At 42.2% G+C, this 16,563-nt stretch overlaps 2 protein-coding genes across 2 annotated transcripts; both read left to right on the forward strand.

Annotated features, from left to right (window-relative positions):
- The first annotated feature begins 3,499 nt into the window (after positions 1-3,499).
- On the forward strand, positions 3,500-12,852 carry LOC112186769 (DExH-box ATP-dependent RNA helicase DExH12). Its single transcript, XM_040514096.1, has 7 exons — positions 3,500-5,276; positions 5,358-10,052; positions 10,550-10,676; positions 10,912-11,015; positions 11,159-11,339; positions 11,501-11,598; positions 11,869-12,852. Exons 1-2 carry the CDS (start codon positions 3,573-3,575, stop codon positions 9,984-9,986), a joined length of 6,333 nt encoding a protein of 2,110 aa, XP_040370030.1. The 5' UTR covers positions 3,500-3,572; the 3' UTR covers positions 9,987-10,052; positions 10,550-10,676; positions 10,912-11,015; positions 11,159-11,339; positions 11,501-11,598; positions 11,869-12,852.
- A 112-nt stretch (positions 12,853-12,964) lies between these two features.
- LOC112190672 lies at positions 12,965-14,602 on the forward strand. The gene is made up of 2 exons (XM_024330143.2): positions 12,965-13,125; positions 13,392-14,602. The coding sequence occupies exon 2, from the start codon at positions 13,393-13,395 to the stop codon at positions 14,548-14,550; it is 1,158 nt and encodes a 385-aa protein (XP_024185911.1). The 5' UTR covers positions 12,965-13,125; position 13,392; the 3' UTR covers positions 14,551-14,602.
- The last annotated feature ends 1,961 nt before the right edge of the window (positions 14,603-16,563 follow it).

The raw sequence follows: 16,563 nt of genomic DNA on the forward strand, positions 1-16,563 counted from the left end.
GTAATATTGAAAGCAAAATAGATGCAATTTTTCCCAAGTGTCTTGTCATTGATGACCTTATTGCTTGTCTTGCTCAGACACAATATTCGATCACCAAGGTCAGTAACCCCCTCGCAGGATGGATTATCATCAGTCTTGCCCTCCATCTTATACACTAGCTAGGAATCCTTTTCCTATCGTACTCGTACAAAGAATTATAAACAATTCCTTGGATGCAGAATCTTTTACTAGACGAGGGTACTGTCTCGAATTCGAATCAGTAAAATTCGGGACGTCAATGCAGAGCCTAGGGGCTCTTGATCATTTACCCAATTTGGACTTAATAAATGCCCACTTACTCCACCAAAAGATTTGTGTACCCACTTAAACACAATCGATAAATCGATTTTGAAGATTTTACCCAATTTAAATGTAAAAAGACAAGTTTTCCCTTTAAATAATTAAAAAATCATTGAAGACCTCGCTGGAATCCTGCCACCGGTCGCCGGACTCCAGTCACCGGTCACCAGAGGTTCCAAAGAGGTTGTCGGAGACTTTTGTTACCCCCCAATAAATTTTTTTAAAGTTTATTGGGGTCCAATAAAAAGTTTATTGGGGGGCAATAAAATAAGACGCCGGACTCCGATCACCAGTCCGGAGATTGCTGGAAGTTCGCAAAGAGGTCGTTAGACTTTTATTAACCGCCAATAAATTTTTATTGGGGGGCAATAAAAAGTTTATTATGGGGTAATAAAGTTTATTGGGGGGGGGGGGCAATAAAAAGTTTATTAGGGGGCAATAAAGGTTATTGGGAGGCAATAAAAAGTTTATTGGGTATTATTGGGGGTAATAAACAGTTTATTGGGGGGCAATAAAACAGGACACCGGTCACCGGCCGCCGGAATCCGGTGAAGTCTCTCTCTCTCTCTCTCTCTCTAAGTGACAAAAGGGAAAGAGGGCAAAATTGTCCAAAAAATAAATTTAAAAAAAAATAAAAAAAAATTTTAATTGGGTATTAGGGTAAAAAATAAATAATTTTTTGAGTAAGTAGACAATCTTATAAGATGTTTGGGTAAATGGGATTAGTTTAGCTCAAATTTGAGTAAATGGACATTTTCCCTAATACTTTATACTTACTACTGTCTCTAAGCTTCTCTCTACCTGCAACATATAATTTCAGATCAATTATTAAAGATATTGAATAGTCGAGCCCATCTATGGTCTCAATGAGTGTCCATGATGTATCAGTTGGCCTACAAATACCCAAACAGTTTTGATAACAAAGAGCAGCCACGAAACAATTGTGCTGCTTCTGCTGCAGCGTTGTTATTGGTGCTGGTGATGTAGACTTGTAGAGGCTACACTTTTTATCAAGAACAAGTCCTTTAATTGATGGGAGCATGACTCGGGGGTAGTGGATTCAAGAAGAAGTTGACGACAGTAGAGTTGTTGTTATTGCGGCATCGTTGATAAACAGCTACGATCAGCCACGACTCGATTGAACCAACCCAATGTCGGAAAGAATCATAAACAGGAGACATCATTTCTGATCTGAAAGATGTTGGAGCCCTTAGAAAGGAGTATTGGTGTTGTTCGGTGCAGAACGCATCGAGAGAATCATGAGTCCCAGCTGACCATCTTGAGTCGTGGAGCAAAAGCCATGGAAGTTGAGGAGCAGGAGGGCAAGATCGATCTGGTGTAGAGATGGCAATGGGGCGGGTTGGGGATGGGGATCACAATACCATCCCCATCCCTGGGGTCATTTTCTACCCCCATCCCCGCCCCAATCCCCAATAAAAATATGTTGGGGATTCCCCGTCCCAATCCCCATTGGGGACTAAGCCTCCAAACCCGCCCTAAATCCCCAATAAGAATTTAATAAATAAAATAATTTTTTCTCATATTGTCTGTTTTAAAATCAAAATCTACAACAAATAAATTTAAAATATGATTAAATTCATAATTCAGTGAGTGCAAAAGTCAAAACATCGTTAAAGTAAAACTGTAGCTATTAAAGTAAAGTAGTAAAGTGATTTATATTATAAAAAATAAATTAAAATATATATAAGTTAAATATATGTATATATTATTGGGGCGGGTTTGGGGATGTGGATCACAATACCATCCCCACCCCATCCCCAATCTTAGATAGATTGGGGATCCCCATCCCCATTCCCCATTTGTCCCCGAATTCTCCCCCCATTAGGGGCAGGTATCCAATGGAGCTCCGCCTCGCTGGGGATTTTTGCCATCCCTAATCTGGTGGCAATACCTCTATACACAACGACTCGCCAAAAAGGGCATACTTGGTGAAACACAAGGTAATCTGATATGTATAGTCGTTGTGCTATCAATTGCAATATATCATCTGGGAGTCCTTGCGACCACCTCTCCTTCTCCCCCATCGTCTCAGTCATACTTGACATTGTGAGAGACTTAGGGCTAGGGTTTTTAACTTGCTATTGTGAGAGACTTGTATACTGATTAAAGATTAACTTGGGCTGTTGATTGTTGCCCACATCCAGTTGGGCTCGTTGGCTGGTTATTGAGATTTTGTTCTTTTTTACATTTTTAGAGAATCGAACTTACCCTAATGTAGTTTAGTTCTAGTCTAGTCTAATTACTAACTCCCCTCACCACTTGAATTAACCTTGAATTATCACTTTTTAATTGGATATTACCCGAGGAGTGTTGGTGTTTGATGTAGAAGGCATGGAGAGAATCTAAAGACCGTGCCAAGCCATTGCAGGTGAAGAGCAAAAGCCATGGGAGTTGAGGAGCAGGAGGGCAAGACCCGGTGGCAATACCTCTATCCACAGCGGCTCGCCAATAAGGGCATACTTGGCGAAGCACTTGGTAATCTGATATGCATAGTCGTTGTGCTATCAATTGCAAGATATCATCTGGGAGTCCTTGCGACCACCTGATCTCCTTCTCCCCTATCGTCTCCGTCATCTTTGACATTAAATTGTGAGAGACTTACGGCTAGGGTTTTTAACTTGCTATTAATTGCACGCTCTGTACCGTACCCCCTTTATATCTTATATAATTAAGTAAATTCTTGAGGGAATTGTTAAATTTTTGAACTATCATATATACCCTCACATAATATAGATGTTAAAAAATAAATGATTTCTATATGAGGATAAGACAGTCAATTGACTGTATCATATTTCAAAAAATTGCAATACCTCCCATGAAAAAATGAGAAACTTCTCCAAAATCAGGAGAGAAACTGTTGTAACTTTTTAAAATTAAAAATAAAAATAAAAAAAGCAAATTGACACGTGCGGAGCACATGTTAAGGAGCTAGTATGCATAATGTATTTTATTTTTTTACACCTGACTCACCATGGGACCATTATTCTATTCCAACTAGAAAAATTAAAGAAAAAAAAAAAAATCGCTTGACCAGTACCAACTAGAACAGGGCAGCAAAGTCAATTTACTTGGCCACTACTCATGAAAAAACTATATATACAACAAGTCCTCGACGAAACCAACTAACGGGGTTGATTTTTCCATTCCCCAGTCCAAAAAAAAAAAAAAAAAGTTTCTCTCTTTACGAATCGAATCCACAGAAATCTCAGAATATGGCGGGAGGTGGTGGAGCGGAAGCTCACGCGCGAAACAACCAATACCAGCTGCGATCGAATTCCAGTCTGGTCCTCCTGGCGTCCTCCGACCCTCGCTCACGTGACGGTCACGTGCCCAGCGGCGAGGCTGAGTCTCTCCGCGGCAGAATCGACCCCAAAAGCTTCGGTGATAGGGTTCGCAGGGGAAGGCCGAAGAGGCACCGCCGCGACCCGAGTCCCCCGGAACCTTTTGCTTCCAGCAAACGGCGCCGTATTTGGGAAGAGAGCGTGCTCACTGCGACGGAGGAAGACGGCGTCGTTTACAGGCCGAAGACGAAGGAGACCCGGGCTGCGTACGAGGCGATGCTTCACGTGATTCGGCAGCTGTTGGGTGACCAGCCGGCGAGTGTGGTGCACGGCGCCGCCGACGAGGTTCTGGCGGTGATTAAAGGTAAGAGGTTTGATAAGAGAAAAGAGATTGAGAATTTGTTGAATTCAGTCGGTGATAATGTATTTGATCAGATTGTTCAGATTGGGAAGCTGATCACCGATTACGGTGACGACGACGACGACGACGACGACATAGTTGGTTGTGGTGATGGTGATTTCGATGTGGGAGTTGCGGTTGATTTTGAAGAGGATGAGGAGGAGGAGGAGGAGGGTGTTGGTACGGTTGTGGAGGATGAGGATGAGGATGAGGAGGAACAAAGGGAGTCGGTGGCGGGCGGAGCGATTGTTGATGGTGATGATGTAATGGTGGAATGTAGTGAAGGTGTGAGTGTGAATGTTCATGAGATTGATGCTTACTGGGTGCAGAGGAAGATATATGAGGCTTATGAGAAACAGATTGAGCCACAACAGTGTCGGGAGCTAGCTGAAGAGGTGGTTAGTATACTCGGTGAAGGTGGTGTTAGGGATGTGGAATCCAGGCTTTTGGAGAAGCTCCGGTTTGACAAGTTTGGGCTTATTAAGTTTTTGTTGCTGAACAGGGTGAAGATTGTGTGGTGTACTCGTTTGGCTAGAGCTGGGGGACAGGAGGAGAGGAAGAGAATCGAGGAGGAGATGCTGCGTTCGGGTCCTGATTCGGCTGCAATTGTAGAGGAGCTGTGTTTGATGAGGGCTAGTGTGAAAGAGAGGCAAAAGAGTAAGGAGATGAGTATTAAAGCAGAGGCTCGGAAGTTGAAGAAGGCTGGGGTTGTTGACAGAGATGGAGAAAGTGGTGATTGGTGGAAGAACCAGGATCAGCAGCTTGATCTCGACAGCATTGCACAAGAACAAAGTAGAAGATTTTTGGTGCCAAACAAGTTTGAGCTTCCGAAAGGGTCTTACAGACATTCAAGCAAGGGATATGAAGAAATCCATGTGCCGGCATTGAAGCCTAGACCTTTCAACTCTGATGAGAAACTTGTGCTAGTATCTGCCATGCCAGAATGGACTCAACTGGCTTTCAAAGGAATGACTCAGTTGAATAGGGTACAAAGTCAAGTATATAGGACTGCCCTTGAAGCAGCGGACAATATTCTCTTATGTGCTCCTACTGGGTCTGGAAAAACTAATGTTGCAGTGCTCACTATACTTCAGCAGTTGGGGCTGCACATGAATCAGGAGGACGGTTCAATAGACCACAGTAAGTACAAAATTGTATATATTGCGCCCATGAAAGCCCTTGTTGCTGAAGTTGTTGGAAATCTGTCTAATCGTTTGCAGGACTATGGTGTCACGGTGAGGGAGCTAAGTGGTGACCACACACTGACTCACCAACAAATTGAAGAGACTCAAATTATCGTCTCAACTCCTGAGAAGTGGGACATCATTACCAGGAAGTCGGGAGATTATACTTCTACAAAACGGGTCAAGCTTCTTATCATTGACGAAATTCATCTTCTCCATGATAGTAGAGGCCCGGTTCTTGAAAGTATTGTTGCCCGAACTGTCAGGCAGATTGAGACCACGAAAGAGCATGTCCGCCTGGTGGGATTATCTGCTACACTTCCTAACTATGAAGATGTGGCGTCATTCTTGCGTGTTGATAAGAAGGGTCTGTTTTATTTTGACAATAGTTTCAGACCTATCCCTCTTTCGCAACAGTATATTGGAATTACTGCAAGGAAGTCATGGCAGAAGTACCAGTTGATGAAGCAACTCTGCTATGAAAAGGTGATGGCTGTAGCTGGAAAACATCAAGTTCTTATTTTTGTACACTCAAGGAAAGAAACAGCTAAAACAGCGGGTGATATAAGAGATTCTGCACTTGCTAATGATTCCCTTGGTAGATTTCTGAAAGAAGACAGCGGTAGCTGTGAAATCATTCGCAGTGAATTGGTCAAAATCAAGAGCAATGATCTCAAAAGTCTTTTACCATATGGTTTTGCTATTCATCATGCTGGTATGGACAGAGCAGACCGCCAACTGGTTGAGGATCTCTTTGCTAAAGGGCATGTACAAGTTTTGGTTTCCACTGCAACGCTTGCTTGGGGTGTGAATCTGCCAGCTCACACTGTGATTATCAAAGGGACCGAAATCTATGATCCAGAAAAGGGAGCATGGACTGAACTAAGTCCGCTTGATGTTATGCAGATGTTGGGTCGTGCAGGAAGACCCCAGTATGATTCGTGTGGAGAAGGGATAATCATTACTGGCCACAAGGAACTACATCACTATCTTTCTTTAATGAACCAACAACTTCCTATTGAAAGTCAATTTCTGTCCAAGTTGGCTGATCAATTGAATGCAGAAATTGTTCTTGGAAATGTTCAGAATGCTAGAGAAGCTTCTCATTGGTTAACATACTCTTACATGTATGTTCGCATGCTAAAAAGTCCTATCCTTTATGGCTTGGAAGCTGATGTTCTGGCAAAAGATAGTAAGTTGGAGGAGAGGCGAGCTGATTTGATCCATTCTGCTGCAACCATCTTGGAAAAGAACAATATGATCGTATATGATAGAAGAAGTGGATACTTCCAGGTTACAGACTTGGGTCGCATTGCCAGTTATTATTATATAACACATGGAACAGTGTCCACATATAATGAGCATTTAAAGCCAACGATGGGGGACAGTGAGCTTTGTCGATTGTTCTCTCTCAGTGAAGAATTTAAGTATGTAACTGTGCGGCAGGATGAAAAGATTGAATTGGCAAAACTTTTGGACCGCGTACCAATTGTGGTCAAGGAAAGCCTGGACGAGCCCAGTGCCAAGATTAATGTTTTGCTGCAAGCCTACATTTCACAGCTGAAGCTTGAAGGTTTTTCTTTGGCATCTGATATGAGTTTTATTACTCAGAGTGCAGGGCGCCTTCTTCGAGCTCTTTTTGAGATTGCCTTGAAACGAGGATGGGCTGAAGTGGCAGAAAAGGCTTTGAACTTGTGTAAAATGGTTAGCAGGAGGATGTGGACTGTCCAAACACTGTTTCGCCAATTCAATGGATTGATAACAAATGATATTTTGATGAAGTTAGAGAAGAAGGATTTAGCCTGGGAAAGGTATTATGACCTGTCTTCACAGGAGCTAGGGGAACTTATTCGTTTCCCTACTTTGGGCAGAACACTTCATAAGTTGGTCCACCAGTTTCCCAAATTAAACCTCGCAGCCCATTTGCAGCCAATTACTCACACAGTATTGAAATTTGAGCTCACTATAACACCGGATTTTCAATGGGAGGACAAAGTTCATGGATATGTGGAGCCATTTTGGGTAATAGTGGAGAATAATGATCGAGAGCATATTCTTCATCACGAATATTTCCTGCTGAAAAAACAGTATATGGATGAAGATCATACTTTGATCTTTACGGTGCCAATATATGAACCTCTTCCACCTCAATATTTTATCCGTGTTGTGTCTGATAGGTGGCTTAGGTCCGAGACTGTTTTACCTGTTTTATTCAGGGACCTCATCTTACCTGCAAAGTGTCCTCCACCGACTGAGTTATTGGACTTGCAACCACTTCCTGTGACTGCATTGAGGAATCCGTTATACGAGGCTCTGTATGATCAAGATCTTATGCATTTCAATTCTGTCCAGACTCAGGTCTTCACTGCTTTGTATAATTCAGATGACAATGTTTTAGTTGCTGCACCAACAGGAAATGGGAAGACCATATGTGCAGAGTTTGCGATATTGAGGAATCATCAGAAGAGCACTGAACCTGAAGGTTGTGTCATGCGTGTTGTGTACATTGCATCTTTTGATGCAATTGCCGAGGTAACTTATGTTGACTGGAAGAAGAAATTTGGAGATGGTCTCAAACTGAACGTTGTAAAATTAACTGGGGAATTAGCCATGGACTTGAAATTGCTCGAGCAAGGTCAAGTTATCATCAGCACTCCAGAGAAATGGGACTATCTATCCCGTTGCTGGAAACGGAGAGAGAATGTTCAACAAGTTAGTCTTTTTATTGTGGATGAACTCCACCTGATTAGTGGTGAGGGCGGACAGATCATAGAGACAATAGTCTCTAGAATGAGACTGATAGCCAGTCGACCCAAGACCAAGATTCGCATTGTGGCTCTTTCAACTTCTGTTGCAAATGCAAAGGACCTTGGAGAATGGATAGGAGATGCCTGCATTTTCAATTTTTCTCCAGGTGTGCGTCAAGTGCCTCTGGATATTGACATTCAGGGGGTTGATTTGGCAAACTTTTATGCAAGGATGGAAGCTATGGTGAAAGCAACATGGACTGCAATTGTTCAACATGCCAAGAATGGGAAACAAGCTCTTGTGTACGTTCCTACAATGAAACATGTCCGACTAACTGCTAAGAATCTGGTGACTTACTCAAATTCTGACATTGTCGAGAAGTTGTCATTTTTATTGCAGTTTTCAGAAGATATTGGAAAAGTTAGTGATGAAAAACTGCGAAGCACTTTGAGCTGTGGGGTGGGCTACTTGCATGAGGGATTACCCAGCGAGGATCAAGAAGCTGTGACAAAGCTTTTTAAAGATCGATCAATCCAAGTCTGTGTCGTGAGCAGTTCAATGTGTTGGGGAGTGCCGTTGTCAGCCCATTTGGTGGTTGTGATGGGAACCCAGTATTATGATGGCACTGATTACCCTGTTACTGATCTGTTGCAGATGATGGGTCATGCCAATCTCCCGCAGCCAAATGATTCTGGGAAATGTGTTATCCTTTGTCACGCGCCTCGTAAAGAATACTACAGGAAGTTCTTGTACGAAGCATTCCCTGTTGAAAGCCAATTGCACCATTACCTACATGATATCCTAAATGCTGAAGTTGTTTCTGGTATTATTGAAACCATGCAAGACGCTGTTGATTACCTTAGCTGGACTTTCTTGTTTAGGAGGCTGACGCAAAATCCCAACTATTATGAACTCCAGGGAGTTACTTACCGACATTTATCTGATCACCTCTCAAGGCTTGTTGAAACTACAGTTTATGATTTGAAAAGAAGTGGGTGTGTTAGCATCGAGGATGACATGGATCTTTATCCTTTGAACCTTGGTGTGATAGCTACATATTATCACGCTAAGTATACTACCATCGAGCGTTTCAGTTCTTCCTTAACTTCCAAAACAACAGTGAAGGGTCTTCTGCAGATTCTAGCTCAAGCTTCGGAGTTTTCAGAACTTCCTATACGACCAGGGGAGGAAGAGGTGATCCAAAGGTTAGCAAACCACCAGAGGTTTTCCTTTGAGAATCCCAAATACACAGATTCTCATGATAAAGCACTTGCTCTGCTTCAGGCCCATTTCTCTAGACAACCTGTGGGTGCGGAGCTGGCTTTGGACCAGCAAGAGGTGCTGACAAATGCAAGTAGGTTGATTCATGCAATGGTTGATGTGTGTTGCACCAACGGGTGGCTAAGAGTTGCTCTTCTAGTGATGGAAGTCAGCCAGATGCTGACCCAGGGATTGTGGAAGGGTGACTCAGAGTTTCTACAGCTTCCTCACTTCACAAAGGAGTTGGCAAAGAGATGCCAAGAAAATCCTGGAAAGAGTGTGCAAACCATATCTGATTTGAAGGAGATGAAGGATGACGAGAGGCATCAACTCCTTCAGTTGCCAGAGACGGAGTTGATGGCCATTGAACATTTTTGCGAACAATTTCCTGACATTGTGATAGATTATGAGGTGCTGGAGAGTGAGAATGTACGGGCCGGGGAAGAATTCACTCTGGAAGTGAATCTCGAGTTTAGGCATAAGGTGAGAACAGCCCAGTTGGGCTGTGATGACGTGAAGAGGTACCGCAAGGACAAAGAAGACGGGTGTTGGGTTGTGGTGAGCGATAACAAGCTTGACTCAGTTGTCTTTATAAAGAGAGTTCCCCATGTTAAGAAGTTGACGAAACTCCCAGTTACAATTGCTGCTCCTGCAGAAGCTGGAACGACGGCACATTATAAGCTTTTTTTGATGTGTGATTCCTATATGGGATGCGATCAGGAATCTGACTTGATTCCTGTTGAGATAAAGTAGTCTGTTTTGAAGCACGGCTTGGAAACTTCTCTGATGAGCCTGACGTTGAGCTTGCTGCTTGTACTAGTAAACTTCAATTATCCATGCTACTTTATGTTGCTTTAATATTTTTTTCTTAATTGTTATAGTATATGAATAGAAAGACAATAGATATAAATGTCATATGATGATTCATAGAATTATGCTCTGTAGCAGAACCTGGATATTATATGATACTTTTTAAATGTTCATTATTTTCAATACATTATCGAAAAATTTGCACCAATGCTTCAGGTTAAAGCATGAATTTGCTGCCCTGCAGTAATAGACCTTTATATTTGTGCCGTCAATTTGGAGAGTTTGTTTGTTTTTTTTTTTTTTTTTTTGGGGGGGGTAGAGTAGCAGCAGCCTTAAAGAAAATAATGGTGGAGCAATTTGGGTTAGCAATAACCGCCCCCTTTTCTTTTCCAGCTTTGATTCCCCTGATTGTTCTGCATAATAGTCTAGCTTGTTACTGGGAATTTAAGCTTCCAAAGGGTATGTAGGAACTATCAACTCATTATTTCATTCTTCTCCTTAATCAGATTGATCTGATGATCTCTGGAAACCAACCTGTCCAAGCTATGACCTATATATGTGACTTGGAAGTTATTTGGGGTTTTCTTCAGTATTCATCCGTAGTGTGAGCTAGCCATCAGAAGGATGTGACAGGTATGTGCTTAAGAAAACAGCATTCAACAGTATAGCTATCATATATTTGTAGACATATTAAGTTCATAAGAATTGTTGCTTCAATGTATTTCCTTACTAGTGTTCTAGGATTATTATTCAAAGCATCAGTCTTGATTCAATATGTAAAATACATTCTAATTCTACCTTTTTCTTCTTCAGCCCCTGTTTCTCTCTTAGGCGTAATGTTGATTGATTATTTTTCTTACCTATCCAGCGATTGTGTTGCGTACTTGGATTGTACATATGGAATCTTATTCAATTAGTTGGGCAGTGATGTCCCTCTTGCTTCAAAAGAATCAAAACTTCTAGCATTGACAGGTATCTAGGTTCCTGGTCCTTCTTGTTTCCCTCAGCTTTAGTTGCATGTTCTAATTGTACGATAGATTAACAGCCTAAATTATTCTCTCTTTTGTTTCAAGTGAGTTTCTTATGGCTTGCTATACTTGTATTTTCAAATCCAGAATTCCAGATATTCTCTTGCGAAACAAAGAATGTTGGCGCATTGCCTTGCTGTTGTCCACATTGTTATATCATAGGGACGTTGTTGTTCATTGTGCTGGAGCTAATCTAAACAAGACCTTCAAACTTGAAGAACGAAGAGCTTTATTTAAGGCAGCCAAAAAAATGCCATAGTTAATCCTGGTACTTATCAACGTCCCTGCTTATGTATGATATTCCCTCTCCATATTAATGCATTACTACCCTGTATAGAAAAGGTTAAAAGTGCTTAGCTGAGATTTGTTCAAGCCCTGGGAAGTAGGAGCTTGGATGTCTTTTCTGATGATTCTTGTTTTGTGCATCAGGTCTTGGTAAAGTCTGGGATTTAAAGCCATTGCTTAGCACACAAGTCATGACGAACGTTTTGCATCTCAAGTCTGGAGGACCACTAATTAGAGAATGGGTAAGCTATACATTCTCCTCGGGGAAAGTCTACGGGGCACTATGGTATCAATACATTGATTTCATCAATGGTAGCTCCAGCTCCTTACAGCGGAAGACCAACTCGATGCAGTTGTAGATTACCTCCCTTCTGGCTGTGGAGTTGCCTACCCCATTGAAGGTGGTGTATTGATACATTAACGTATCCAAGGAAACATCTCATGCCATTATTACCAATTAAAATTGCTGTAAACTTGAAAAGCTTAACTGATTTGTGTTCTTTACTTGGCAGCAAGAAAAGCTAATTGCTAATCCCTTGGGGACTGCAGAGGAATGCCTCAGGTGGATCAGGGAAACACATTCTCAAAGATCTGCAGGAGTTGCATACTGAAAACATTCTAAAGTATTTTAGAAATAAAGGATCGTTACACCCGGATCAATCCTTAGTTGCTGATGCGTTTATGATCAGAAAATAATATCGAAACTAAATTGAAACAACTGTTGTAGTATATATGATTCACATGTACAAAACATGAGTCATAGTATAAATGTCTATATCATGTATACAAATAGGTACTTGAGTGTATAATGTAGGTATTGTGACTTGTGTGACAAGCTTTATGCCAAAGGGCAACAAGCATGGCATTTTATCATCATCACAGCCACCATAGAAGGCTGCAGCTGTGAATGTAGAGGTTATCAAATTGAGTTACTCTTTGAGCTTTCACACTTGTAATATTTTCCTATAAATACCTCTTTGTGTGAGATGAATAAACACACTTGAATCTCTATTCTCACAGAAACATTACTCTCTCTCTCTGTTTATCATTTCATACTTGTCCTCAAACACGTTATCAGCACGAAATTGCTCTAGAATTAGAATCGAAATTGAAAAGAGGAGAGGTAGTTCATAATCCGATCGAAGTCATTTTTTCAAACTTGCAAAAAACCTCCAAACCCTAGCTCATATCAAAGCCCTTGATTCAAGAAGCTCAGAACCGGTTTCAGAACGCCCAGAACCGGCCGGAAACAGCCTGAACCGGCCACCGGAAAAATCGAACCGCTGCTGAACCGCTGTCGAAGTGCTGCCGAGACCTGCCGAAAGCTCCTGCCGAGTGCTGCCGAAAGCCCCTGCCGATACCTGCCGAAAGCCCCTGCCGAGTCCTGCGCAGCAGCTGCCGAGCACCTGCCGAAGCCCTGCGCAGCAGCTGCCGAGCACCTGCCGAAGCCCTGCGCAGCAGCTGCCGAGCCACCTGCAGGCCATCTGCCGAGCAGCTGCGCAGCAGCTGCCGAGCTCCTGCCGAGCAGCTGTCGACACATCTGTCGACAACTTTTCCGGCGACTTTCGGACAACTTTCCGGCGACTTTTCCGGCAACTTTCCGACAACTTTTCCGGCAACTTTCCGACAACTTTTCCGGCGACTTTCGGACAACTTTCCGGCGACTTTTCCGGCAACTTTCCGACAACTTTTCCGGCGACTTTCGGACAACTTTCCGGCGACTTTTCCGGCAATTTTTGGACAACTTTTTCCGGCAATATTATTCCAAGGTAATATTTACTAAAAGTTCCCGTTTTTGAGTTTTTACTCTATTCTTCTTCTCTTTATTTTTCTCGGGAACTTACAATCAAAAGCGGAATTCCAAGAAATTCACGCTAAACGAACTAAGAGCGTTCGTAATTATGAACTAAGAGTGTTCATAATATTCGGACTAAGAGTGTCCGCAAAACATCATTGTTTTGGTCTAAAGATTATTGATTTTAGATTTCGTGGAAGTTTTGAACTCCGAAACTAATATATCTTCTCTTATCTTCAGGATGTCGAATGCACCTAGACTCGACTTTCAAATGCTTGACTCAACGGGTTCGGAATACTATAGTTGGGTAACCGACGTTGAGAACCACCTCACTTCAAGAGGGATATTGCCCATAATTCAAGCTCCTAATCCAGGCCTTGTGTTCCAAAGAACACCTACAAAGCATGCACAAGCTATTATCTTGATGCGGCGCCATATGGATAAAGCTCTCAGACTAGAGTATATGTCAATGAGAGATGCTCGAGACTTATGGGTAGCGCTAGAAGAGCGTTTTGGTAATATCCAAGATACCCTCCTCCCTGACTTGAAGGTTCAGTGGAATAATATACGCTTCTCCGACTTTAAGTCTGTTGCAGAATATAATTCGGAAGCTCTTCGACTCAAAGCTATGTTGAAGTTCTGTGGAAAGCCTCTCACAGAAGATGAGCTACTTGAGAAGACTCTCTCCACCATTCCCGTCTCAGCAATTGTGATATCAAAGCAATTTCGCACAGAAGTCAATGCTGGACGAATTACAAGGTTTAATGAGCTTATTAATATTTTGTCGGTATCTGAAAAGTACGACAACATCCTTGTAAAGAATTATAATTCTAGGCCCATAGGAACCAAGAGCGTCCGTGAGGCAAATTATAATGCACCCAAAAAGGGGCGCAAGCAGCAATACCCTAATAATAAGGGACAAGAAAGGCGTACGGGCCCATATAACCACCCCAATAAAGAGAGAAACCGCAACTTTAAAGCGGACACTCGTGGTGGCAACTTCACACGTGGTGGTAACTCCACACGTGGCAACTTCACACGTGGTGGCAACTCCACACGTGGGAGAGGTGAATATAATAACAATATGGGCCGTGGAGGTCGCATCATAAGGCGTGGTAGTAGCAGTAACCCTCCTAGGGAATATCCACAACATGGACAAACTGCACCTCCAATGAAAGGAGGCAACCATAATGACGTGTGTCATAGATGCGGATCAATCGAGCATTGGTTCAAACAATGCCATGCAAGTACTAAACTAGCTGCAAGCTACAAACAGTATAGGCAAAACAGGGAGCAAGAATCCAACCTTGCCGAAAATGAAGATAGTGAAGATGTCAATCTCACAATAGAGGACTTCAAAGCTGAACAAATGCACGAGGATGCAGCAGACTTTGATTAGAATAGTCCTTTTCTATTTTCCAAGGGCAAATGTGCCTTAATCAATAACAATTGTATTGACTTTTTCTTATGTGGTGTACCCAATGAAATATGATGTCTAGGAAAGTAATTGAGACCATGGTATTTAAGCGAGCCTCGCTCCACCAACATCTCTCTACTTCCCTGGTCATATTTCATTGGAATTACCAAACGGAATGAGCAATTACAATTTGTATAAAGTTTGATTGTACTTTGGAATAGACTTTGGAAACCTTGATGTAATCATTGGTTATTTTCCTTATTAATAAAGTATCGCATTCAATGTCATGGACATGTGTTAATATTCCGAACTTTACTCCTTTTTCAGTATGTTTTCCGGAGAAATGGAATGCCTTCTTGATAGTGGCACCACACATACTATATTACGACACAGGCAATTATTTTTATGGATGAAGCCTAGTCGATCTTCAATAACTACGATGGCAGGATCATCACAATTGATTCATGGTCGAGGACCAGCTCAATTTTTGTTGCCAAATGGCACGAATATTAATATCATCGAAGCTCTATATGCTCCTAGGGCTGGAAGAACCCTATTGAGTTTTAAAGATATAAGAGCCAATGATCTTCATGTGGAAACACATTGTGAGAATGGACAAGAGTTCCTTTGCATTACCTCTAATAACTACGGAAATACACGAGTATTAGAGAAACTTATGTGTCGCTCTAGTGGATTATATGCAACCACTATCAGAGTAATTGAATCCAACCATGTCATGAATGAAAATTTATGGGATTCTGACACATATAGACTTTGGCACGACCGCTTGGGTCACCCAGGTCGTGATATGATGCTCCGTATATTAAAAACTTCACACGGACATCCATTCTTCAAAACGAAAAGAAGTACGAACCAAAGATTGGTCGAAAGAACTACTTCATATCATTCGTTTTGTAAGGCTTGCTCTTTAGCAAAGGTAGGATCAAGACCATCCTATGCAAAGGACTCTAAAGAAAATATACCATTCTTGCAAAGAATACAAGGTGATATTTGTGGACCTATTCAACCAACTTGCGGACCATTTAGATATTTTATGGTGTTGGTTGATGCATCGACACGCTGGTCACATGTCATGCTATTATCCACGAGAAATGCTGCATTTGCTAAACTCCTAGCACAGATCATTAAATTAAGGGCTCACCACCCTGATCATCCTATTAAGTCAATTCGTCTTGACAATGCTGGAGAGTTTACATCAAAAACTTTTGATGATTATTGCATGTCCATTGGGATCGAGGTAGAACACCCTGTACCTCATGTACACACCCAAAATGGTCTCGCAGAAGCTGCCATTAAAAGACTTCAAATGGTTGCTCGAGCATTGGTTATGCGCACCAATCTCCCTATTTCTGCTTGGGGCTATGCAATATTGCACGCAGCTGTGCTTATTCGTCTGAGGCCCACTGCCACCCAACCATTTTCTGCTTCCCAGATGGTCACTGGGTATGAGCCCGATGTCTCACACTTACGAATATTCGGGTGTGCAGTCTATGTGCCAATTGCGCCGCCACAGCGCACCAAAATGGGTCCTCAAAGACGATTAGGTCTTTATACTGGATATGACTCTCCCACCATTATCCGCTATATAGAACCCTTGACAGGCGATCTATTTACCGCTAGATTTGCGGATTGTCACTTTGATGAGACAGTCTTCCCATCATTAGGGGGAGACATGAACAGTAATGTTCAACAGAAAAGACAGGAATTGTCGTGGTTTGTCCCCACTCTGTCTCATCTTGATCCCCGAACAGCACAATCTGAAATAGAAGTGCGGAGGATTCTCGATCTTCAGAACGTAGCAGAATCAATGCCTGATGCGTTTTCTGATATCGCTAAAGTGACAAGATCACATATACCTGCTGCAAATGTGCCTGCAAGGATTGATGTCCCTAACACTAGAGGACATGATGCCATCTCAAGAATACATGAGAATGGCGCCAACGTCCCCTATATGGGTGATGTAGTGGCTAGACC

The sequence above is a fragment of the Rosa chinensis genome, chromosome 2 (genome assembly GCF_002994745.2).
Source record: "Rosa chinensis cultivar Old Blush chromosome 2, RchiOBHm-V2, whole genome shotgun sequence".
Lineage (NCBI taxonomy): Eukaryota > Viridiplantae > Streptophyta > Magnoliopsida > Rosales > Rosaceae > Rosa > Rosa chinensis.

What these genes read in the sequence shown, in the direction of transcription:
- LOC112190672 (XM_024330143.2), top strand. Translation starts at nt 13,393, where the DNA reads ATGTCGAATGCACCTAGACTCGACTTTCAAATGCTTGACTCAACGGGT.
- LOC112186769 (XM_040514096.1), top strand. Translation starts at nt 3,573, where the DNA reads ATGGCGGGAGGTGGTGGAGCGGAAGCTCACGCGCGAAACAACCAATAC. An exon ending in TGCAGGACTATGGTGTCACG is followed by an intron (nt 5,277 to 5,357) that starts GTGAGGGAGCTA and finishes ACTCCTGAGAAG; the next exon opens with TGGGACATCATTACCAGGAA.